Source organism: Puntigrus tetrazona, chromosome 16 (genome assembly GCF_018831695.1).
Source record: "Puntigrus tetrazona isolate hp1 chromosome 16, ASM1883169v1, whole genome shotgun sequence".
Taxonomy (NCBI): domain Eukaryota; kingdom Metazoa; phylum Chordata; class Actinopteri; order Cypriniformes; family Cyprinidae; genus Puntigrus; species Puntigrus tetrazona.
This window is the reverse complement of record NC_056714.1, coordinates 15,145,914-15,170,244: the sequence shown is the minus strand read 5'-3', so window position 1 is coordinate 15,170,244 and position 24,331 is coordinate 15,145,914. Positions and strand designations below refer to the sequence as shown.

Below are 24,331 nucleotides of genomic sequence, written 5' to 3'. Positions count from 1 at the left end.
GTATATAATTTAATATTTATATTTCTTAAAAGTTGTTTGTTTGCTAATAAAAAAAACAATATGGCATTATAACAAAAACGTCAATTGAAACAAAGTATACAGAGGTTTAGTTCTAGAATCTACTTCTCACATCTGCCATCTTCAAAGCTTTGCAAAGAGTTGCTGAATCCAGCTCAGAACTGTGAGGAAGCAAAGGACGACAAAAACAACCTATGTATAAACAGTGTTTATTTGTGTGGTGGAACTTACAGGATTTGCGGATAATTTCTTTGGTGTCTATAGGTAATACTTCAAAATTTGAAAATAACATTGAGCACAACACTGATAAACCACTCCCTCCTTTACATAAATGCAGCATGACTGTAGTAACGACTTGAAATTAAGGCTTGTGGCATTTAATCCCAATGAACAAAATGACAGAACAGTCAGGTTTTATTTTTTTTTCCCAGCCCCTGTCACTTGCTTCTGGTAGATCTGTTCGCAGGCGATGGACAGGCCCACCACAAGAGACACAAACTCTTCAAAGTTCACCTCTCCATCGCCGTTAGCGTCCAAATCCTTCATGATCTTGTCTACAGCAGCAGGGTCCTTCTGGGACTGCAGTAGAAGAGAGAGAATTTGATTCAAATTCAAACACAACAAATGAAATAGTATTATAAAGATACAGTATGAGCAAAGCCAAAAATGTAGGGGCCCCTGAGGACCGCGGTCATCACAGGGCCCAAGCCAGCGTTCAGAGTTGCCCCACCCAGGGTGTAGCAATATCAGATGGAATGTCGTACCTTCAGAAAGCTGGACAACTCTGTCTCCATCAGCTTTTTGAGCTCTTTGCGATTTAATGACGTGCTACATCCATCCGTGCTTGCATAGCGGTGAAACACTTTGATCAGCGTCTCCATCGCATTCTCCAGATCAGACGGCATTATGGGTGTCTGCAGTAGTGAGAGATAACGTATTAGCTCACGAAAATGTTTCGAAACTTAATCAAAATGAATATTGCGAAAACAGGCTATTGTTCTTCTCCCACTGGGCAGGCTGAAACAGAAGTGGATTTTTCCATTTGGAAATAAGCCAAGGTATGAGCAATACCTACCAACCATGATGCCAAGTAAATGCAGCAAAATTAAGGCATTTAACAGTACACAACAGTATGTGCTGATGGACATTTTAATGAACTGTTAACAGCAGTTACATAAACTGAACTGTTAATCTACCTGTAAAGTTTATTATTATTAATTTCATTACGTAGTAAATAACGCCGGTGTCCATAGAATATGTGCATCTACGCATACGTGTTTCATATTTTTTAAGAATTTTCATATTTCAAAGTTTTGTCCCAACGCTTAACAAGACGCAATAACTAAGAATTTTAAAAACTTTTGTAAAGCGCTCTCGGTGGATAACTAAGTTAAACAAGAAGATGTGCCACGCTCCGTTGAGACGTTTCGAGTAGTAAAACATTGCGTACTTACGCTGATAAAAGGCAGAGAGTCCGCTGGAGATGAAAGAGTGTGCTTAGTGTCCCGCTCGAGAGCTGTTCTAGAAGCAGAGCAGGAATTTATACCGGGGCTCCGCCCGAATGATGGGTGAGTCTGTGGGTGAGTCTGTGCCGCGGTAACTGGCGAGGAATTAAAGCCACAGAACACGCTGCCTGAGATTTACAATCCAAACGTGAACGAGCGTATGTATGTAAAACGAATATAACAGTACTCCTGTTAGAGATTTATGAAAAATAAATTCCACACCTAAACTTCCTGGAAGAGAAACACCTTGAACCAGCCTAAAATGGTTTGATTTCCTGGATTTAGGGGATTTGACAGGACTTGAAACCGGCTATGCAATTGTAAACCTAGCTAAAACCAGCAAACCTACCTTGTGGAAAAGACATGGATTTTAACCTTTTACTTTGAGTATGTTGATAATTATGTTGAAAAGGAAATCTGAATATATGTTTTCACAAAGTGTCATTTCCTAAGTGAATGGCTTGAGCTTGCTCAATGTGTCTCACCTTACAGCATAAGCTGTTTTGCTCTCTATTTGGAAAGATGTGTGAAAAGGATTTTTGCCAGGGAGTCTGTCTTTGGCAGCGATTAGGCTCGTTCCAGTCAGCAACGTGAAGGGATGTCTCTATCCAGCACACAGGAAGTACCTTTAACCATTTGGTCTAAGTAAGAAAATGTACTTAAAGTGACCTGCAACGCAAGCTATGGGGCTTTTTAACAGCATTGCTGTGAACATGCTATACAGTAGCAGTGGGGAGTCAAAATGTTGAGCCTGAATTCATGCATTCATTGCACAACAGACCTAATGAACCAATAGTTTGAAGGGAAAAGGCTAAAAGGAAGGAAAAGAGGAAGAGATTGAACGGTCATGGGTGGATGATACATGGTGTTTTGAGCCGTGATTGCGTTGTCATAGTAACATGGTAAATTCCATGCAACTAGAGCTCTGAAGGCATTCTTTTCAAGCTAGGGCATGACACTTTTTTATGCGGCCTACACAGTAAGTTGGTCCACAAAAGGCTGAAACAGACTAATATTCATTCATGCTAAATAAATAAATACATCTTTATCCATCCGGAAAATACATAAACGGTTTCAGCAAATTTTTTGAAAATACATGTAAAACGTTTAAGTAAAGAAAATGATAAACAAAATAAATAATCGTCAATAAATAAATGAATCTATGGTTTCGAAATGTAAGTGTCTTGTATACATGCAACTTTCTACACATCACCATTAGTTTTTAATTCATTTTACAAACAAAAAAATAACAAGCAATGGTCTTAACTACTAGAATATGGAAATTTGTCATCTTTTTTTTTAGTCCTAATGTCTAAAGATCCTACAATCGAGATACATTTACTTGGAAACCAAAACAACAGGATAAGAAGCATTTTAAAATGTAATGAAATATCTGCCAGTGGGCTTTGAAAATTCTACTTAGACTTTCATATAGCACGTATAGTTATATATAACATAACATATAGCATTTATAGTTGTTTAAAGCATAAACTAACAACTTTTCATAAGAACTCATATGTTCAGTTTTCATCTTGATTAAAGGAGGTTTAGATATTTGTATTGAAAAAGTGCATTCAACGTTTAATGGCCATTCTAAAACCTTTTAAAAAACCCACAGAAACTCTGATGTAAAGATAGACTTGCATGAGTTTTGAAAATACAGTGCTGTTCATACAGCCTGCAGAACTCTTCAGACGATTCCAGCCATTTCACAACGATCTGTTTTTAATTAAAACCCACCGAACAAATATTTAGCTGAGGCACATATTTTTAATTCCATGCAAATTTAATCCTTATCTGCAGTCTGTCCTTTAAGGACCGAGTAGAATGAAAGATTTTTTTCTTTTGCACAGTCCATACCAGGACTGAATCACCCGGGAGTCCCAGCATGCATTGTGAGGTCAAAACAGTTTAGCATACACAAAGGGTGGAGAAACTAGAACAATGAAAATACTTTACGGGTTAAGGTGCAGTCACAAAATTTTGCTTCATGTCTGCATGGGAAGCTTTTACACTTCTGTATGAATCTCCCAATTCAAATGATTCCTATTTGTAACTTACATTCTGCTTGGCAACGATAAATGGGACTGCACCTTTAGTCATGTGGAGTCTGACAGGAAAAGAAGTAAAATGGCAAATGTATTTTTTTATCCGTTTTTAATAACAAACCCCTTAAACAAAAATATATTGTAAACAAAACCAAAAATCACACATCTATGAATGGTATGATCAAATGTGTTATCTTTCAGTGTGAATGGAATGGATAAAAATAAGGTCTGCTGATGGCAAACACATCAGATTTTGTAGCTTCAGCACGCTGCGATCCGGAAGCTGAATGGGGGACTGCGAAGGTGACGGGATGAGGTAAGTACTTCAGTTCTTCCTTTTGCCCTTGCTGGTGGGTTTGGTGGGAATCGGGGCAGGTGCTGCCTGGTAAAGAGCGGCTGACACTTTGTTTATGTAGTACAGTGCAAAGACAGAGAAGATCAGGCTATATTAGAGAGGACAGAGAAAGAAAGAACAAATAAACGATGGCCGATTAGACAAAGTTTATAAAGGTGGGTTTCCAGTGGGATGTGGTAAACAGAGACTGGAAACTCAAGTAATATTGTCCAGCTTACCATGTTGTGACACACACACGGTGCACCAAACCAGACGCAAACAGAGAGAGGCACAGGCACAAGGCAACTAAGGAGAGAGACAAAAGACATTAATAAAATCAGTCAGAATCTGTTTTAATTTGTACAATAAATTGTTTAATTTGTTCAAATGCCACTGTTTAAAACTTTGGGGTTGGTGAGATTTTTTTTAAAGTATCTTATGGTTTTCAGGATTGCATCTATTTGTATTGGGAAATATTATTATTATTATTATTATTATTATTATTATTCATTTTTTTAATAAAATGCATTCCTGTTTTCATTTTCAGCAGCCGTTACTCCAGTCTTCAGTGTCACGTGATCCTTCAGAAATCCTCAGAATAATAATCTTATGGCGCTCAAGAAACAATTTTTATTAATAATCTTGAAAACAGTTGTGCTAGCTAATATATATATATTTACGTAAACCATGATGCATTTTATCAAGATTCTTTTTTTAATGTAAATGTTTAATCTTTTGCAACATCATAAATGTTTTACTGCCACTTTTGATCAATTTATTGCATCCTTGCTTACTAATAATTAATGGTAGTGCACAGTGTATTCATCTGAGCTTTCTGCAGGCAAGGAAGAGGATACACCAGGCAATATCAGTACAACATACGGTGTAAAAACGGCCTTAAGCATATTCTTTCTCGCACTTACTCTCCGGGAAGATTTTGGCTTGGAAGCCTTTGCCAAAGACAAGGTTCTCCAGGTTATTGAAAGCCTGTAATTGTGGGTTAAGAACTAACAGAAAAACGTGCAACATTGTGTAACCTCAACATTACTTAAATCTAGGGCTGTATGCATCACAAAGCGATAGAAGGATACAGTAAGAGAGCAGACAAACAGCACTGATCCCAGGAATCCTCCCAGGATAGTCAGCCACTCCGAAGAGCCCAGCTGCCGGCTGAACATCTGCATTCCTGCAAACACCAGCACTGACAGCAGACTGGACAAAACCAGGGACGTGCTTGTGTTCACCGCTATGAAAACAGAGAGAAAGACTGGGTGAAAGACTGCGTCTAAAAATCTAAGAAAACCATTACCAATCATGCTAGTAATACTTCTATTTTACTGATATTATTTATTTTAAATAAATATTCTATTTTTGTTTGTTGTTAAACTTGCACCAAGATTAAGTTTAAATATATCTAAAATGCATTTTAATCTAAAACATGTTGGCGAATAATGTTGACGTTTGGTTCCGCGACGGAAGTGTTCATTACGGAAGAATTTTAATCGGCCAAGAGAGCAGAGAGTGGTTAGAAAAACCTTTCTCATCTGTTGCTCAAACAAAAAGAAACACTAATATACTAGAACGAAGGCAACCAAAGAAAGGTCAAGTTAGAAATTGTATTATGGATCCATTACAAAGCAGGTATATCTGCAAAAAAAAATAACACATTTTGACACGTCAGTGTACGCTCTTCAAAACGTCCCGTGTGGAAACAAACACCGCAGCTGCAATTTTCATCTTTTGTTTTCTTTTAGTGCTTACTTGCTTATATAAATAGTAAGCATCCCCTACAACACGTTATTATCGGTGTTCCTTCGCCTTTTCTATAAACTGTGTACGGTGACGATTTAAAAATGTATGAAATGTTTAAGCATGAGTTAGCGGTAGGCTCAACGTCATTCAGATTGTACAATGTTTTGTGCTTTTTTTCCCTCAGACACAAAGGGACAAATCAGCATCATTTCAACACATTGCTACAGTTTTCAGATAGAATTTATATGACAGCAGGCTTCTATTTTGCGGTTAAGGGCTAAAACTTTCAGCGAGTCCACCGGTGAACTATCCGTGCTATATCATAACCGTGCGCACAAACTAGCCGATAAAACAGTGCCATCAGACAGCAGATTACCTATCCCGAATAACTGCTGTAAAAGCTACACTCACCCATATTTGACAGCTGTAAGACAAAGAGACAGGCTTGAATCCTCTCTTTTCAGTCCCAGGGCCAGCAGAGCAAAGATGACGCGACGCTAACGTCTAAAACCCGTGCCAAGCGCGAGCCCCTCTACAACCCTACAGCTTCATCTAGTGGACACAAGCGAGTATTACACTCACAGTCACATAATGCGGAGATATTTTTAATAAGGGGGCATATGTGTCCCTGGAATGTTTTTTCCGTAAGCTTTTAACCTTTAGAAGATAATTGTCGTGAAACACAAACAGCGTGGTTCATGTAGCCCAACTAAAAAAAAAAACAAAAACAAAAAAAAAAAAACCAAACAATAACTCTAAAATCAAATTAAAAATACACACGTAAAAAAAAACAACAACTATATATTATGTTATGTTATGTTATATTATGTTATATTATATTATATTATATTATATTATATTATATTATATTATATTATATTATATTATATTATATTATATTCCACTCTCGACTGTGCGCTCAGCATCCCTGCGCATGCTCAGACCGATCTCCCCCCCGAACATCTCACAACATCCATCGACTACATGATGGCTCAAGATCCGTCAGAACAGACCACAGCAAGCACTGTTGGAAAACCCCTAAATCAACATGGACTGGGTTAAATCGGACCTATCATATATATTATACACCAATAATATAATTATAACTTAAAGGTTCGTCTTATAGCCGTCAATTTCAGTCGCAGGTACAACCATATCGGTTTATCTCGCGGTGTCCTGATAGTATTAAGCTGCTAGTCGTGTTTAATGATTCTATAAAGAGAAAAGAGCTCTCGATAATAGCGTTATTTCATTTAATATCAATTTAACCACCGGTATAGAACAGCAATGGCAGACGCGGAGTTGCAAACCTTTACATCCATAATGGACGCTCTCGTGCGCATCAGCGTAAGTAGCAACATTTGCATCAAAGCCACATCATTTGCACGTTATCTGTGATTTGCATGCGGCTTCATTTAACACACGAACGCAACTCATCTTTATAAGAAACGGGACATTTCGGGGCATTTTTCACGTCCAAATGTAAAATAGCGTTAAAATAGCCGAGCTAAACAAGCACCCCTTTCTTCATCGAGCGCATGCATATAATTTCCTCGGGATGTAGAGGAAAACACCTGTAAGCAGAAACCGATTTTTAATCTTTTTCTTAATGCTGACACGCGTGTAGGCCACGGCTGATTTTCCTCTGGCAATTATGCATTTGCTCGCATTCACTCGTGTAGGCCTTATACATGTATATATATATAACAGGATACGCGAATTTATTTCACCTTTTAATTCAAGGTTGGGTATATTTAGTCTACTTTAAAATCGTATGAACGCATATCAAGCGTTGATACAACACATCAACTGATTGAATGACTTAAAGGAAAAACAGGAAGGTTATTTAAATCCAAGACAATGTAAAAGGCCTATCACTGCCTATGGACTGGATGCATGTTGCCATAGAGACGGGATGCAGGAGAGCGCGGAGGCCTGGAGAGCCTCTGTGGGAAACGCCTGCGTGAGGGGCACGTGGATACAAGACCGATAGGCGAATTTAATTACTTGAATGGCTTATTGACAAAATTAAACGTATATGCTGTCAGCGGCACGGAAAATAACGTCTAGAAGCCGAACGCAAAACGGCTTAAAATAGCCAAAAATTGATTGAGGGGGTTTATGGCTGGCCTGCTTCAAGATCTTCTCGCTAGCCGTCTAAATGAGAGTTAGCATATTCTTTGAAGCAAAAGGTACAAGACTGTGAGCTACTTGTAAAGAACTGAGGCAAATGAGCGTAAAAAACAGAATGCAGTTTTTCACCAGAAATTCCTCCGATGAACAGGTTTATTTAAAGAATGAGCTACTAACGAACTCGGAGCTCACGGCAGGTCTGCCTTTAGAGGTTATCATTCAAAGTCAGTTCCTCTGCAAAGAAAAGGAGTCGACTACTAGACGCGACGAACTCTGTTATCACTTATATCACTTAGATGACACTGCTGTAGAATTCATGAATATCACGGTTGCTTTATGGGGATGATCAATTTGGCAGATTAAAATGTTCACTTCTCTAAATTAATTCCAAATATGAAGCTCAGGTGGTTGGAATGTAAATAAACCAGATTTCTGTAGCCCTAATCATTATTACAGAAGCCAGTGTCAGGTTTTTCTAGTTTTAGCTGAGTGACACTCTTCTGCTTTCTGGAGTTGCATTTCTGCACACTATTCTCGGAAAGATCAAAGATGACTACATATGAACACATTTCTCAATCAAAAACAACTCAAAAAACGTTCTTTTATGAATAAAATGGAGCTGCTGTAAATATTATTCATATCGTATCTCATTTACAGTTTGAATATCGCATATAAAGATTTCCTTTGCGATTCCAATACTGCGACTAAATAAAAAAAAGGATGTTTTGACTGCGGTTTTTATGAACAATATGGCTGTTTGTTTGTGTTGATGTTTGATATCTTCTTTCTCTTGATATGCAAATGTTCTAACATTTATGAGTTCTGACTAAACCATTTCCATATTGTTTACCTTACAAAAACTCCATAGCACAATCCATAAAAAACTTCAGTTATAAAATGGAACAAACATCTTTAAAATCTAAAACGTATTAAAATAAATAAACCATGAAATGACACATAGCATAAAGAGTTAGGATATATGGATATGATCAAGTCTATAAATATCAACATAAGCTATAATGAAAAGAGCGTGAATGTTTTCTTCTGACAGTTGTTTATTTAACTCTGTGTCTTTCTCTGTCTAGTCCAACATGAAGAGCATAGAGCGAGAGCTGCACTGTCCAGTGTGTGAGGAGATGGTGAAGCAGCCGATCGTGTTGCCTTGTATGCACAGCGTGTGTGTGCTGTGTGCGGCAGAAGTCTTAGTTCAGAGAGGATACCCTCCACCCGAACTCCCCCCAGAACCCAACACTCCCAACTCAAGCCCCATCACCCGCTCTCCCCGACAGACACGCCGGCCTCCCCCCAAAACAGACCGTCTAGACCGGGTGATCAGAACAGGTTTGACTTCGAGATCAAAATCAGTGCTAGCATTTAGTTATAGATGGCATTTTGCGATGCTTGATTCTGTTTTGATTAAGTATTTTTATAGTGAACACTATACACTACCATTAAAAAGTATGGGGTCACCAAGGCTGCATTTATTTGATCCATAATACATTTTGTGAATATATATATATATATATATATATATATTTATATTTTTATTTATAATAATTTGTTTTAAAATGTAATTCATTTTTATAGTATAGCCATTACTCCATTCCTCAGCATCACATGATCCTTTTTAAATCATTCTAATATAAAAGCATGATTTTTTTTTCCTCAGTATCAGGATTCTTTGCAAAAGTGTTTACGGTAACTTTTGATCAATTAATGCATCTTTGCATCAAAATAAAGATGACTTAGTGACAGCTAACTTTACATTCTTGTATCTCTTTGTGGTCCTTTTATTCTCCCAAAATCAAATCATTTTTAGCTCAAATCAATTAAATTTAAGAATCACTTCAGTTTATTTAGTGTATTTATGTATTATTTGTCTAAATCAGATGAAATATTATTTAAAAAATAGTTTTAATAATTATATTGCATTGTAGTATTAAGTTTAATATTACATTTATATTAACCTTATAATAAAAAATTAAATAATAGAACACAAATGTAATTGTTTATTTTCTAATAAACGTATTATTTATTTGAAAAATATTTTATTTAATTAAAATGTACATCGTTGTTAAATATTTAAATAACATTTCAAATGTTGACATCGATTAAATATTATTTATAAAAGAGTTTAAATAATTATATTGCTTTAAATAAGTTTAACAATAAAACATAACAGCATGGGAATTTATTTATTATGATTATAATATTTATTTAATTAACTCGGCATTTAAATCGCATTTCAAATCTTGACGTAACAGAATAGTTTCAGCTCTGTTCAGAAGTTCCTGTATCACTGAAATGTATTGCATCGGTGCAGCACTTTGCAGGTGTAGCAGTCGTGGTGATGGGCTGATTCTGAGTGTGTCAGCACACAGCGGGCCTCTAGATTCTCTTCTCTTTCTGCATTGATTAGCTTTTCCTTTCTTCTTGCTGGCTTAGATTTATTGCGGCTTAAAGAAGCTTTAATGTTGGAAACAGCTTTTTTCAACAGTATCTCTCTCTCTTTTTGTGCAGTGTGCGGAACACATCCAGGACGCAGGCGTAAAGACACCCCTCCTGTGATCATGTTGTTCCCCTGTCCCACCTGCGGAAAAGATGTGGAGCTGGGAGAGAGAGGGCTTGCAGACTGTCTGAGAAACCTCACGCTGGAGCGCATAGTGGAGAGGTCTCTCTCTCTCTCTCTCTCTCTCTCTCTCACACACACACACACACACGCAAGGACGCAAACTCAGAATTCCTGCTACATTCAAATTGAATTCCAGTAACTGTGCTGTACAATGCAGAAATGTTGCTCTGCTGGTTTTGAACACTTGAGGAGATGTCACATCTATTCATAGGCACGCAGCCAAAGAGATCGACAGCTCACAGAGTATGTGGACCAATGAAATCATTTGAAATGAAGTCGAGAAAAGGAGGAGACTGACAAATATTTAGTTTCTTCCTTCCAGTAAAGAGCATGCATGACTGCCAATCAGCCTCATGCTTTCAAATGCCGTGTAGGTTCAGTGATAGCTTATTCAATTTATTAGTAGTATTTGGCTTTAAGTGAAAAACATTTTAAAATATTGTCATTTTTCTACGTAAATTACATTAGGATCTTTTAAATTATGATGCTACACAAATCGCACATTTAGTTGCGATACATCAGGTTTGTCTTTCTGATGTCAATGTGACCAATTATTATTATTATTACTATTATTAAAATTATTTAGTTAAATCGTGGCCACTATTGAGCTACATTGAAATACATAAAAATGGATTAGTATTGCATGGTAGCCATAAAATTATAAAATAAGGAAACAAACGAGTACAACATGGACACAGATTAATAAGTCCTTTGAACTTTTTCTTAAAAGTTTCTTCCTCTCCGTCGTGTGTGGAGCTTTGTACATGACTGATCGTGTCTGGCACAAGATGTGTTATTGAATGTAACAAAACAAAATATTAAAAAATGTAGTTAGATTGTTAAACTGTTTAAATTGGGGCATGACGTTCTTTTCAACACCTATAATAAATGAAGTGAGTACAATCTAAAGATAAGTAATATATCTATACATCTCTCTTCTCACATCGAGGGGTAAACACCTGAGGGTTGAACATTGTTGAAATTGTGAGGAAACTTTGGACAGCTGAGATGCATCTATGCTAGAATACACCGCCTACACACACACACAATGTAGTGTAAGCGCACATACAAAATTAATCTGGTATGCATACATGCAACCCAAGCCAATGCATGTTTACTCTTCAGATTAGCCTGATGTTATTCAGTTCACACTGTCTTTGTTGTGCAGGTACAGGCACACCGTGAGTCTCGGCAGCATGGCAGTCATGTGTCAGTTCTGCAAACCTCCTCAGGCTCTGGAGGCCTCCAAAGGCTGCGCTGACTGCAGGTCTAACTTCTGTAACGAATGCTTCAAGCTGTACCACCCCTGGGGCACGCCACGAGCCCAACACGAACACATCCTGCCCACACACAGCTTCAGACCCAAGGTGAAAGCACACGGGACCACTAATGATTTACAGAAAGAGAGTCTTTGAGTCAAACTATTAATTCCTGTGTTGACATTCAGGTTCCACGTTTTTTCACACCTGAAGAAATGTATTAGCCAATATACATTAACATTCAAAGGAGTTTTTGAACAAAATTTAGCACTGATGCATTCAGTTGATTTATAATGTTACAAAAGATTTGTATTTTAAAATAGTGTTGTTCATCTGAACTTTCTATTTATTAAAGAATCCAGGAAAAATGGTGCATTCGTGTCACAGATTAAAATATTGCACAGCATAGCCATTTTCAGAAAGAGATGTTTCTTGAGCACCAGATCAGCATATTAGTATGATTTCTGAAGGATTATGTGATACTGAAACCTGGAGTAATGATGCTGAAAATGCGTCTTTGCCATCACAGGAATAAATTATATGTTAAATATATTTGAATAAAAAACAGTTCATTTAAACGGTAACAATATTTCACAATATTACTGTTTTTAGTGTACATTTAAAACATAAGCGCAGTCTTAGTGAGCATAAAAGACTTCTGAACGTGTTATATATAAATGCAAAACGGTATTTTGCATTATTTTATTTATATTTTTGTCCATACGACAATGGATTCTTTCATCTATTTTAAACTTTATCCTATGCAAATAATATTCAAATATTGCCCCTTTCAATAGTAATCAGCACAGATGATTTTTGAAAAACTGTTATAGTCTCTAAACTTTTCCCTTGTCCATTTCTCTACCTTTCTCTCTCTTTCACTCACATGCAGGTATTAGTGTGTGTGGAACACGAGCAGGAGAGGTTGCAGTTTTATTGCAGGTCATGTCAGCGTTTGTTATGCGCACTTTGTAAACTCCGTCGAGCCCACAGCGGACACAAAATCATGCCTATTGCTCTGGCTTACCAAACGCTAAAGGTATCCATTCCTGACATTAATCCTTATGTGCTCTGTAGTCTTTAGACTGTAGACATTATAAATATGCCAAACATGCCCTTCTTTCCTGTATAAAATAGTTATTTGGGATAATCTTTATAAGCTCTAGCCCTGCATAGCTCTCAATGATCAAGGGCAGAGAGGAGAGCATTTCCTCTCAATGACTAGGCAGCTCTAGCAGAAGCTCTTCTGTGTTGTTGGTGTTGAACGTAACTCATCCTTCTCCGTTTTGTGAAATCACAGGAGAAGATCACCAAGGAGATGAACTACATCTTGGCCAATCAGGAGTCTGTACAGGCACAGATCACCCAAGTCGAGAGCGGCATTGCTCAGACTGAGGTACACATCTCTGGTGGTTTAATTATACTTTCAGTGATCGTGAGACATCTCTTTATCTCAGGGTATGAGACTGTGGGAAAAGATATAAATATGTGTTCTGTATGTATGTATGTATGTATGTGTTTGTGGCTAAATGTCATGACAAGGATGATCAAGATTTATTGTGGAAATTACGAAAATATGTAATAGTAATAGAAAACATTGATTTTAATTATTAATATAATAATAATAATAACAACATTAATAATAATTATTATTATTGATTTACTTTCAAATTATATTTATGAAAAATATGTCTCCAATTTTAAGTTAGATCAACCAATTGTAAAATAAAAAAATATATATTATATATTATATATTATATATATATATATATAATATATATATATATATATATATATATATATATATATATATATATATATATATATATATATATATATATATTACTTACAGTACATATTCAATTCTTAAAATATTTATGACATTTAAAAATCCACAATAAGATGTCCCCAATATGTAATAAAAAATGAAATAAAGAAATTATCAGTCAGGCTTAGTTATTCTGCTGCTCTGTCTGTGTTCAGGTGAACAGCGCAGTGGCTAAGGAGCAGCTGAATCATTGTGTGAGTGAACTGCGCGGTGTGCTGGCGGAGCGTCAGGGGGCCCTGGCCATGTTTTTGGAGGGGGCTCGTGCACAGCGAGCAGGGGCTTTGAACACACAGCTCTCTGAAAAACAGAGTCTTTTGGAAAACGCAGGGCTGCTCACATACACTCAAGAGCTGCTTAAGGAAACCGACCAGTCGTGCTTTGTGCAGGCCGCCAGAGTCACGCACAACAGGTTAGAGGGTTTGTTTGTGGGCGTGGGTTGCTGTGATTGTGCAAATCTGGCCATTTATGAAACACAAATCCCTCAATTGCCTATTGTGTGTTTCCATAGAAACATTTTCCAAGTGCACAACAGCAAATGGGATGTATAATGTTACACATGGTTGGTATAAAGTTAGCTTGATTTTTATCTCTTTTTCTCCTCAGACTGGTAAAAGCAATAGAAAATCTACAGCATTTCTCTCTATCTGCTGATCCCTCGTTTCGACACTTTCAGATGGACGTATCCAGAGAACTCAAAGCACTCAGCAGCATGGACTTTATACAAGGTTTTCATAAAACGAGCTTTTCTGTGTCAAATACAATATCTAAATGTATTTGAACTTGCATTTAATCTCACCCATTATGTCCCTTCTTCAGCCCCATTGGCTCCTGTGATTGACACTCAAAAGACCTTGGCCTATGACCAGCTGTATTTGTGCTGGCGCCTCCCACAGGACTCCGCCCCCGCTTGGCATTACTCAGTGGAGTATCAGAGGAAAGTGGGCGGTGCTGGAGCATTATGGGGCAGAGTCTTGTCTGAAGGAAGCTCAGGAAGTAGTGGCACGCACTGCTCATGGCAGCGTCTGGATGATGTGGGCGGGACCAGTGCAGTGATTGACAAGCTAGAGATGGACAGCGTGTATGTCCTGAGAGTTCGAGGCTGTAATAAGGCAGGCTTTGGAGAGTACAGTGAGGAGGTGTATCTACACACACCTCCTGCACCAGGTAAGATGCACAAATACACAAACACACTTCTGTCTGAACCACTTCAAAAAAAAATACCAGAGTCCCAGTTTATCGCATTATTAAATGTTTCGTTTTTATTTGACATTTTTCCCACTCATTCTGCTTCAACTTGCAATTTACATTGCCTGCCATTCACGTGTTTTTGTGTTTTCTTGTCTATCCTTCCACTGAATGGATTATTAATTAGTTGATGTTTTCATCCATCTATTTCATCCATTCTCCATTCATCCATTCATCAATGTATTCATTGACTGATTTATTCTTTTTGTTCATTTTTGCTTTTTCACTTGGCATCTATGCATTTGTATTAATTATGCATCAATTTATTGAATAATTCATTTGTTTATATGAACTCATCCATCCATCCATCCATCCATCTTCCATTTATCCATCCAACCATGCATTAAATTGTCCGTTTGTTTGTTTGTTTTCACTCACTTGTTCATTCATCCATATAGGTTCATGGTTATGTATCATGGTTCATCTGTTTCATTGATTCGTTAAACCATTATTCTATCTTCCATCTATCCATCCATGCACTCATTCATTAATTCTTCTGTTTGTTCATTTGTTTGATTGTCCATGCATTTGTCTATAAGTATGAACTCATATGTAATTTTTTGCATCTATCAGAATTCTGTCAAACTGATCTTGTTGAGCTATTACATGTAGGCCTATATCGCATTCTCTTTATTTGTCTCTCATACATTTGATTCTGTTGCTTATCAGTAGAATATTTCTCCATGCATATCCACAACTCTTTGACACGTCTCTGTTTTTGCTCTTCTCTCTATATTATTTCTCCTTATGTTTCCTGTTATTCTCCACCTTCCTTTGCTCCCGTTATCTCTGCTGTTTCTTTGACTTGTATTCCTGTTTAACTGGAATATATAAGCTGCTTGATCTCCTCTGAATCCTAAAGTCCTTGAATATGTACAATGTTCCAGCTGTCCTCTTTGTTTCCTTCTTTTCTCCAAAACTCATTTCTTCCCCTTTTCGCTTATCCATATATAACCCCCTCTTTCCTCTCCTATTTATGTTTTCACTCCCTCATCCTCTTTTCGTTTGTGTTCTGCTCCTTCTGACCTGGCATTCCAACCCTGTCCTCCGCTCCATTTCTCCTGCATACCTCAATCTCAGTGTTGTCGTTCTGCCTGGATTCGCGCTGGGGCCTACATGCGGAGCGGGTGGCGCTGGGAAAAGGGCAAACGTACGCCCGGAGTGTTCCTGGAATGACTCTGTTGCAGGCTGCTGATCGGGCCCTCACCTCATGTCACCTCACCTCTGACCTCCTTGTGGCCGATGTTTCCATCACACAGGGACGACATTACTGGGCATGCTCAGTGGAGCCTGGATCCTACCTGGTTAAGGTCAACATAGAACTTAGTACAATAAACTGATCAGAAGTGACAGTCAAGCCATTTATAATGGTCCAAAAGATGGCGCTTTCAAACATACTCTTCATTTGAAGTTTCTGTTCATCAAGTAATCCACAACTGCAGCACAACACATTCGTTTTTAATAGTATTGAAAAGTTTCTTGAGCCCGGGTTCAGCAGTAGGATAGGATCATGTTACACTGTATTATCATGTGACATCGGAGTAATGGCTACAGAGAATTAATCTTTGCATCAGAGAAATAAATGACATTTAAATATATTAAATAGAAAAGTATAAATTTATTATTATTTAAAAATTGTATATGGTTTATTTTAAGTTGTAGTGACATTTAAAAGCATTATGGTTTTTACAGTATTTGTAATCAAATAAATGCAGCCTTAGTAAGTATAAGACACAAAATGAAATTAATTTAAAAATAAAATCAAGTTCACAGAAGTATATTCCAAATTATATTAAGAATAGCATTTTTAGTATATTAGTTTTTTATACAAAAATAAAATCTCTAGAAAAAGTGAATTTGAAAAATGAGTTGTTTTGTCTGTGTGTAGGTGGGAGTAGGTATTGAAGCAAAACTACAAGAGTGGTTCCATCTTCCACAAGACATGGCAAGTCCACGGTGAGGAGAAATGTTCAGGAGTTTAAGAGCTCACTAACTCTGAATTATGTGGGCGATATTATTCATATTATACGATGACTTTTTCCTTCTATTTGTCCCTCGTAGATACGATCCAGACAGTGGTCATGACAGCGGTGCAGAGGATGCACAGGACTGTCCTCCTCCTTTCTGTTTCCTTACAATGGGCATGGGCAAGATCTTACTACCCAAGTGTGGGGCATCTAATACATCTACCGGCCCCCTCACCGCCCCCTTACCACCTCGCCTAGGACTGTGTCTGGACTTCGAGAAGGGGCGGCTCACTTTTTACGACGCACACTCCTTGAGAGTGCTGTGGGAGGGGACTGTTGATTGTTCTGCGCCTGTTTGCCCAGCGTTCTGTTTCATTGGTGGAGGTGCTCTGCAGCTGCAAGAGCTAATAGCCAACCGCAGCACAGAGCAGAACCCACCAAGAAGAGTGACCATCCAAACACGAGTCACCGACGCCGGCCGCTAAACCGCCTGGTCGCTTTAAAACTAGTCAAATGAGCACCTTTAAGCAAATCTTCTTTTATCGTTTTTTATCGACTTTGTTTACCTGCTTATTTCGTAGCTAATGATGCAATGAATGATTATATTTTATATTAAGATTCATTTAATTTCAAAGGATAGACAATAAAACGTGGTTATGGATGCTAACAACATGTAGCATGCTAACAACATCTAGGTCAATATTAAATAATGAGGAATTGTTCTTTTTTATGGCCACAAAATGTAAAAAATGAAATCAGGTATGATTCAGGTCCACTCATAACACCTTCATTTTGAACATTCTTATGAAAGCAAATGATTCCTCGTTATTTACAAACTCGTTCTCCAGCATTGTTAGCATGCGAACCGCCTAATAAGGGTGTGCTAATAGTTAGTAAACAAACTGATTTGTTCATTAACATTGTATGTGCTCTTTACAGGAATGTATCAATGCCTTGAAATGTGATCAAGTTGCAATTCAAATCCATAGAGACAGTTCACGGCTGTCTTGTTTATCAGTTTCATGTTTCTAAGTAGTTCCCAATGTCCTTGAATTGTCTTGCTACTATGAGGCTCAACCAAGATGCTAAACATTTGGTTGGACATGTTGTATTGGTGTCAGTACACGTCCTGTGCATAGAGACCTTGTCTGTTTGGTTTGTTTGGGCCAAAACAGGGCTGATGGATGCCTTCAGCAAGCGAAACTAAAAGAACAACGGTGTAATGAAAAGAACCTGCTTTTGTGAGATCTCTACAGGTGCCTGCTCTTGTGTTACACAACCCGACTCTCCCATTTGAATGTCCTATAAAATAACAATGTTTGACACACCTCATACTTTTTTTTTCATAATCATGACGGTCATTGTCATGTCTTTTGTTTTCTTTTTGCAAAATGGGTACGGTGACAACAATTTAGCGGGTTAAATTTAATTGCAGAAATGGATGCTGCTTATGACCGTGCAACTGTCAGTCATTAGAGTGTGTGCTGTTGAAAGGAAATGTTTGAATTGTATACTGAATGTTGTATTTATTGTGTATGTGTGTGTGTGTGTGAGTGAGAGAGTGTGATATGTTATTGCAATAAAGACAGTTGCTAAAAGCTCTAGTTTTGGCCATGTTTTCTGCTATTTGGATGCATTGTTGCAGATTCAGGTCTCGTGTGAATTTATATTGATGTTGAGGATATTATGTAGCATTTCTTAAACATGCTGATCCTTTGAAAATTGGCAAAATGTTTGTAAATGACACTAATGTCGGAAGTGAAATAAAGCATCAACGTTTGTCACTTGTATTATTTTTGCCTATGAATAATAAGGAAGCGTTTACACGAAACACATTTTTGCAATCCACTGTGCTGCTTTTCCATTGAATTATTTAAACATAAGCTGGGTGGACATGTTTGACTGATCACACTGTAATAAAGGTAAAGCAAGATAAGTAAAAAAAAAAAAAAATTAAATATCCCGAGACATCGCTATTTTCCCAATTTCTCAATTTGATAGTTTTGGGGGGAAACTAACAATTTAAGGAAGTTAACTGCAAAAAACTCTTTCTGTTATTCTGGTTCCTTGGACCTTCTCAAGTTGAATCACTTTACATAACATTTACTACACATACATACTATATATAGCAGGCGAAACCTAGTTCACATCATCCATTTTGTTTTTGGGGCTGGGGTTTCTTTCTTCACTTGATTCAGGGAAGATTCATCCTTCTGCTGTTCTCCACACAAACTGTGATGTCATTTTCTCACTAATGGTCTAATACAGGTTCATTTCACGGGTTATCTTTTATTCTTGTCTGCTGATCAAGAGATCTCTGAAGATGGAAGACTTTGGACGGCGGTTAGTCATACTGAGCTCGTGCTTGCTGGCTGCTGCGATCATCTCTGAACAAAGTGAGTTTTTAATGACTGCTCTCATTTACTTTTGTTAGCAATTAACAGCATTTTATGCCAATTTCAGTGCTTTGCCTTTGGATATTTCTGTCTTTTTATCTTTTGAAAACTACCATTTTGCTCTCCATGTCTGGCAGAACTTCCAAACGATCTTAGTTGTGATGGTGACATTTGCTCCATATACATGCAGGGTGCTTTCAGAGGCCTTCAACAGGATCACACTGGAGTCTGAGAGGGATACCCAGGTTGGTTAGTCTTGTCAAGTTAACTAAACAACTAATGTAAAGAGCTCCCAGTAAAATACATCTTTTCACAGATGATACACAGACGACAGAATTGTTTCAGCGCTCAGATCAGATGTTTGAATCATCGTGAGTGCATGGTACTGAAGTATATGTTGTTGGAAAATACTTTTCTTTCTCTCTTTCTCAACTAAATAAACTAAATATGCAGCTTAACTGGTTTCATGCAATCTTTGTTAGGCATTTTGATGCACTTCACATCAAGGAATGACTAAACGACGAAATGGACGAACAAATGGTTTTTCTACACCATTATTGTGATCCTTGGTGTTACGACAAGGAACTGTGCATCTACGTATGAAGCCGTTTCAAACTGTAAAGCAACAATGAATGCTGCAACCATTTATTGTGACACAAGCACACCATTATAGTTATACTTTACTAGTGGGTTCTTTTCTTTTAATGTGAATATTTGATCAAAAAAAATTCCCAGGACATATTGACAATGAAAAAGTGAAAGGAAAACAAACAAAACAAAAAACGCTACTTGTCAGTCCTGTTTTTCTTTGTCCTATATATATATAAGTTTGACTGAGCCATTTCATTGCCTATTTTAATGCAGTTTCCATACACATTTTATAGATCTGGCATTGTTTTTATTGTTATAGTCCTGATTAGGAAGCTGTAATTAGTGAGACTGTGTGCCAGAGAACATACAGTTTTGAATAATATGCTGATTTACAAATGAATGCTAACTTACTTTGATGACGTTCTTCAGGAACAAGGAAACACATGTCAACAAACCCTCCCTCTCTGACTCTTTTCTCTGTATCATATGTATAAATGGGTGGTGATATGTAAATCACATTTCTAGTAGTTCTCCTCTCCTTGCTCAGAGCAGAAGGCAGTTTCTCTTCAGACTTGATACAGGTAAGACGCACATGCGCTTATATAGTTTTCTCTTACTTGCTCTCATACAATTTTTGCTGTTCTTGTTCTTCTTGTGTTTTCAAAATCCTGCTCCAGTGTTCACTGAAGGCTATTAACATTATTGCTATTTTTGGCTGTTGTATTAATTTCATTTTCAATATGATTTTTGATCAGCTCTGTATATATGGATATGTTGCGATTTAACATTTGCACGCTGAATTAAGAGGTTAATAAAATACCACTGCACAATGTTATCATTTAATATATTAGGTCAGTTTTTAGATATAGAATCACAACATATAAGGTATCGTAAAGTGACATAATTTGTTATAAAAGTATAATTCAAATGGCTACAGTGTCGTCCCAGACTAGTTTAGGTGCTCAATGCTGAATAATGGTAACATTTACATACTGATAGATAAAATATACATTCAACACTAAAATGAAAATTGTGTTGTAATTTACTCCACCTCATGCGGTTTTATGTGTGTCATCTGTTTTCTGTAAAATGCAAAAGATAGCAGACGCTTCAGTCACCATTCACTTTCATTGTATTTTTTGGGGGGGTGAATTATACTTCTAAATCTTTCACTTGTCCAGTATTTACTCGAATGTGACGAGTGCTGGAGCGTGTGTCACTGTGCCCAGTACTTTAGGTTTAACAAAAGCTTGCACAACTGGATCGACCGCTCGAGAAATACACTTCAGTGAACCTTTAAAAAGACAACAGGTTTACATTCTGTTTCAAAATGATTGTAGTACATTGATGGAAAGATAACCGCATGAGCCGCTGAGTATCCAACGAGGAAATGAAGCTGTAAAACAGTGCAATGTTTTTATATTTCCTGTAATCTCTTGAACTAGGTTTAATGTTTTTTAAATGAAACTTGACTATTGGTCCAGACTGTAGATTGCTGTGGTAACCTTAAATTTGTAGCTGAAGACTAAATTACAGCAAGACATAAAGAGGAAGAGGAAAAAATCAGGATAAAGTTAATTTGACAATCATATAAAATTTCTTAAATTGTTATTTTCTCCTATATAAAAACAACTGTATATTTTCATGTGCATTGACACATTTATACAGTGTAAAATACTATTAGCTGGAAAACATTTACTGTTAGTTTATGAATATGTTTTTTCTATACACTTTATTAAATGTATAAACCTGATCAAACCTGAATTTTTCTTTTTGCTTTTGTTTCGTTTTTTTTTTTTAATTATGTTTTCCACAATATTGTTCTGAAACTATTCTTTACACTTAAGGAAAGAAAAGACGGACACAATATTTTTAATGTCATGATATTCTACATAAAAGTGTGTTTATCATATTTCAGTAATATTGTAAGATAATGTATGAACTTTAACAAACATAAAATAATTTTTACAATAAACAGAACCTGACACACATGGTCTAAAAAACACAAAATTCAAATTGTGTGGGATATTTAAAAATTCACATATAGTGAGGAGAAAACGATCAATTCTCTTTCATCTAAATTTCTGTATTTTTTTGCGCAGTCTCGGTTTTGATCTTGCAAATCATCTTCAACAATGGCACAGATTGTCCATGTGGTGGCAGTGTTGGGCCTGTGTCTGCTGGCTGCTGTGGTGAACTCTCAAGGTGAGTGTCCAGTCACAGCTCACCAGAGATCATGTAGACCTATTATATCCTGTTCTTTATCACAATAACTAGCATAAGTTTTTTTTCAGTGCTTTGCCCTTTCATTTAATTTTCCTATGCAACTAAAACCTTTTGCTTTGCTTTCTCTTTCTACGCTAGAGAACAACCCCCCACCACCTCCTCGTCTCGGACAAGAGATCTGCACATACTACACTCAGAGCGGGACCCTCCTTCTGGACGGGCCAAAGGTCTTTGAAATGATGCTGATTGAGTTTGGACGAGCAATCCAGGTCTGTGTACATGAACGTTTCTTAATTTTAATGTTGTAAAAATTACAATTCTGTCATTTCTCACTCACCCTCAAGTCGTTCCAAACCTGAAAGGCCTTCAGAACGTAAATTAAAATATTTCTGTTGAAATCTAAGGGCTTTCTGACCCTGAACAGACAGCTATGCAACTACCATTTTCAAGGCCCTTAAAGGTAGCAAAGACATTGTTAAAATGATCCGTGTGACATCAGTGGTTATGACATTTTTCAACAATTTCTGGTGGTGGTCTGGTTGGTGGTCCCCATTGACTTCCATAGCATGGATTAAAAATACCATGGAAGTCAACTATTTATTCAGCAACATTCTTCAAAATACTTCTTTTATGATCTGCAGAAGAAATAAATTCACTGAGGGTGAGTAAATGACAAAAAGAATTAGTAATTTGTATTGAGCCTATATATAGGGATTGCTAAGGGGTCCATGAAAATGAAAATATAATATAATATATAAAATTGAATTATGAGTTAAGATATATTAAGATATATATTAAGTTAATTAGCTAACTTAACTGGAAGATGTGTGCTTGATTAAATACACACATGTATGTTTATAGCTTATATTTTGATATCCACTACATGACGTTTGAAACTGGTACACCATTATTATTCTCTGTTTCTCTCTGTAGACCCTGAACCCTATGGTGACTCAACAGTGGATGGATGAAGTAGATGATGATCACGACAAGTCTCTTAACCTGGCAGAGTGTGCCAAACTCGTCCAGAGAGTCTCTGATTCTATTCAGAGGCCTCCACAATAAAGAGGTCATGACACCGATTGAAGTAACTGAAGTATATGAAGCACATGGACGAGTATGAAGAAATATATAATATCTCACAAACACTTAGTATGTAGGTCTGTAGCTTAATCTCATGTAACAATGTTTCAATCATAATCTAAACAAAGCTATGTAGCGTTTTAGAAATTACTTTAAAACAAGAAATTTTGACTCTTAGTCATAATAAAATTTTTATCAAAAATAGCTGTTGAGTCCTGCTGCAGAATGTTGTGCTTGTACACCGTGGCTGTTGATGACAATGAACGCAGGTAAAATAACTAAATATCTTTTTAATCAACTACCACACAACACGAGAGGTTTAGAGGTTTTTAGATCAGCTAGCGTTATCTTGCCATCTATAGACGTGGATTAGCAGATCACTGAGGTTTACTAAATAATTAACTCACTAAACGGTCCAAAGAAAAAAAGGGCAAGTTTAGGCATTTCTGTTTTTTTCTGTCATCTAAGATTTCCACCTTGTGTATGCTGAAGGGATGTTCATTTTTATGTGTAATTATTTCGTCTAAGATCTTTCCTGCTTCTTCAGCAGCTCAGATTCCCCCGCTGTCTACGCTGATAAGGCTTGTTTTGCTCATCTCAACACCAAACTACATTACCAAATAAGTCATATTTCAAAACGCAACGATCTTCCCCTTGTGTGTTGTAACAAACTTGAACACAATGCGAAATTATCAAGCATTTTTATTGACATTAAAGCATTTTGCCGGAAAATGAGACGTTAAACCCTCATCCCCGGTTTCACAGACGAGGCTTAATAAAATCCTAGTCCTAGACTAAATACAAATCTGGTTCAACTGAATGGAACCTGCACTGACTGATCTTAAAATATGTCAGTGCCTTTGTTTTGCCTTAAGCTGCACACCAGTAATTATTTTTTATATAGCATGTTTATAAAAAAATGATTTAAATGTCCTAATTGAACTGTGGACTAATCCTGGCTTAGGTTATGCCCAGGCCTTAATGTATGAAACTTCAAACCACTGAATGCTTGTTCAGGGAAGGGGATGAGGTTCGTCTGGTTATTGTGATATAATCTGGCTCTGGAGGTGAATGTCATAATCTGATCCCAAAAGGCAGCCGTTTAAATGTATCTGTTTTCAGGCAGAATGAGTTCTTCCACGAGCTGCATACAAACCGCAAATATTTTGTTATATTATAGTAGATATGTTACCAGAGCCCAATAATTTTTTGGAGGGCTCTTAACGGTGTGCTGCTGGGACCTCACCGCTCGCAACAGTCGCTCAGCGGCTGCCATTAAAACGAATAGCGCAAATGATACAGTACAGAAAAATA

At 37.0% G+C, this 24,331-nt stretch overlaps 4 protein-coding genes across 6 annotated transcripts; 2 read left to right on the top strand and 2 right to left on the bottom strand.

Moving 5' to 3' along the window:
* Positions 1 to 210: 210 nt before the first annotated feature.
* s100a10b (S100 calcium binding protein A10b) lies at positions 211 to 1,630 on the bottom strand. The gene is made up of 3 exons (XM_043261527.1): positions 1,473 to 1,630; positions 783 to 932; positions 211 to 597 (listed from the first exon to the last, which is right to left on the bottom strand). The coding sequence occupies exons 2-3, from the start codon at positions 921 to 923 to the stop codon at positions 433 to 435; spliced, it is 306 nt and encodes a 101-aa protein (XP_043117462.1). The 5' UTR covers positions 924 to 932; positions 1,473 to 1,630; the 3' UTR covers positions 211 to 432.
* A 1,660-nt stretch (positions 1,631 to 3,290) lies between these two features.
* krtcap2 (keratinocyte associated protein 2) lies at positions 3,291 to 6,196 on the bottom strand. Its single transcript, XM_043260034.1, has 5 exons — positions 6,069 to 6,196; positions 4,997 to 5,151; positions 4,829 to 4,892; positions 4,145 to 4,211; positions 3,291 to 4,014 (listed from the first exon to the last, which is right to left on the bottom strand). The coding sequence occupies exons 1-5, from the start codon at positions 6,070 to 6,072 to the stop codon at positions 3,897 to 3,899; spliced, it is 408 nt and encodes a 135-aa protein (XP_043115969.1). The 5' UTR covers positions 6,073 to 6,196; the 3' UTR covers positions 3,291 to 3,896.
* A 423-nt stretch (positions 6,197 to 6,619) lies between these two features.
* On the top strand, positions 6,620 to 18,501 carry trim46a (tripartite motif containing 46a). 3 transcript variants are annotated; one of them, XM_043260021.1, is made up of 12 exons: positions 6,620 to 7,004; positions 8,876 to 9,131; positions 10,311 to 10,461; positions 11,591 to 11,789; positions 12,574 to 12,720; positions 12,982 to 13,077; positions 13,665 to 13,918; positions 14,113 to 14,234; positions 14,326 to 14,673; positions 15,835 to 16,064; positions 16,643 to 16,710; positions 16,816 to 18,501. In XM_043260021.1, exons 1-12 carry the CDS (start codon positions 6,945 to 6,947, stop codon positions 17,204 to 17,206), a joined length of 2,322 nt encoding a protein of 773 aa, XP_043115956.1. In that variant the 5' UTR covers positions 6,620 to 6,944; the 3' UTR covers positions 17,207 to 18,501. The 3 variants fall into 3 exon arrangements, with proteins under 3 accessions (XP_043115956.1, XP_043115958.1, XP_043115957.1); XM_043260023.1 differs by lacking the exons at positions 16,643 to 16,710; positions 16,816 to 18,501 and having other exon boundaries at positions 15,590 to 15,927; XM_043260022.1 differs by lacking the exons at positions 16,643 to 16,710; positions 16,816 to 18,501 and having other exon boundaries at positions 14,882 to 15,927.
* Positions 18,502 to 20,176: 1,675 nt separating this feature from the next.
* si:dkey-247k7.2 (uncharacterized protein LOC797677 homolog) lies at positions 20,177 to 23,221 on the top strand. The gene is made up of 4 exons (XM_043260338.1): positions 20,177 to 20,289; positions 21,811 to 21,913; positions 22,073 to 22,203; positions 22,868 to 23,221. Exons 2-4 carry the CDS (start codon positions 21,844 to 21,846, stop codon positions 22,997 to 22,999), a joined length of 333 nt encoding a protein of 110 aa, XP_043116273.1. The 5' UTR covers positions 20,177 to 20,289; positions 21,811 to 21,843; the 3' UTR covers positions 23,000 to 23,221.
* Positions 23,222 to 24,331: the final 1,110 nt, after the last annotated feature.

Excerpts from the sequence above, each read along its gene's own strand:
- s100a10b (XM_043261527.1), bottom strand. The coding sequence starts at position 923 with ATGCCGTCTGATCTGGAGAATGCGATGGAGACGCTGATCAAAGTGTTT. Across the intron at positions 598-782 it reads AGTTGTCCAGCTTTCTGAAG|TCCCAGAAGGACCCTGCTGC; the intron begins GTACGACATTCC and ends CTTCTACTGCAG.
- krtcap2 (XM_043260034.1), bottom strand. Across the intron at positions 4,893-4,996 it reads TGTTTGTCTGCTCTCTTACT|GCTTTCAATAACCTGGAGAA; the intron begins GTATCCTTCTAT and ends CCACAATTACAG. Across the intron at positions 4,015-4,144 it reads CGTGTGTGTGTCACAACATG|CCTGATCTTCTCTGTCTTTG; the intron begins GTAAGCTGGACA and ends TCTCTAATATAG.
- trim46a (XM_043260021.1), top strand. The coding sequence starts at position 6,945 with ATGGCAGACGCGGAGTTGCAAACCTTTACATCCATAATGGACGCTCTC. Across the intron at positions 12,721-12,981 it reads TGGCTTACCAAACGCTAAAG|GAGAAGATCACCAAGGAGAT; the intron begins GTATCCATTCCT and ends GTGAAATCACAG. Across the intron at positions 13,919-14,112 it reads GCCAGAGTCACGCACAACAG|ACTGGTAAAAGCAATAGAAA; the intron begins GTTAGAGGGTTT and ends TTTTCTCCTCAG.
- si:dkey-247k7.2 (XM_043260338.1), top strand. The coding sequence starts at position 21,844 with ATGGCACAGATTGTCCATGTGGTGGCAGTGTTGGGCCTGTGTCTGCTG. Across the intron at positions 21,914-22,072 it reads TGCTGTGGTGAACTCTCAAG|AGAACAACCCCCCACCACCT; the intron begins GTGAGTGTCCAG and ends TTTCTACGCTAG. Across the intron at positions 22,204-22,867 it reads AGTTTGGACGAGCAATCCAG|ACCCTGAACCCTATGGTGAC; the intron begins GTCTGTGTACAT and ends TTCTCTCTGTAG.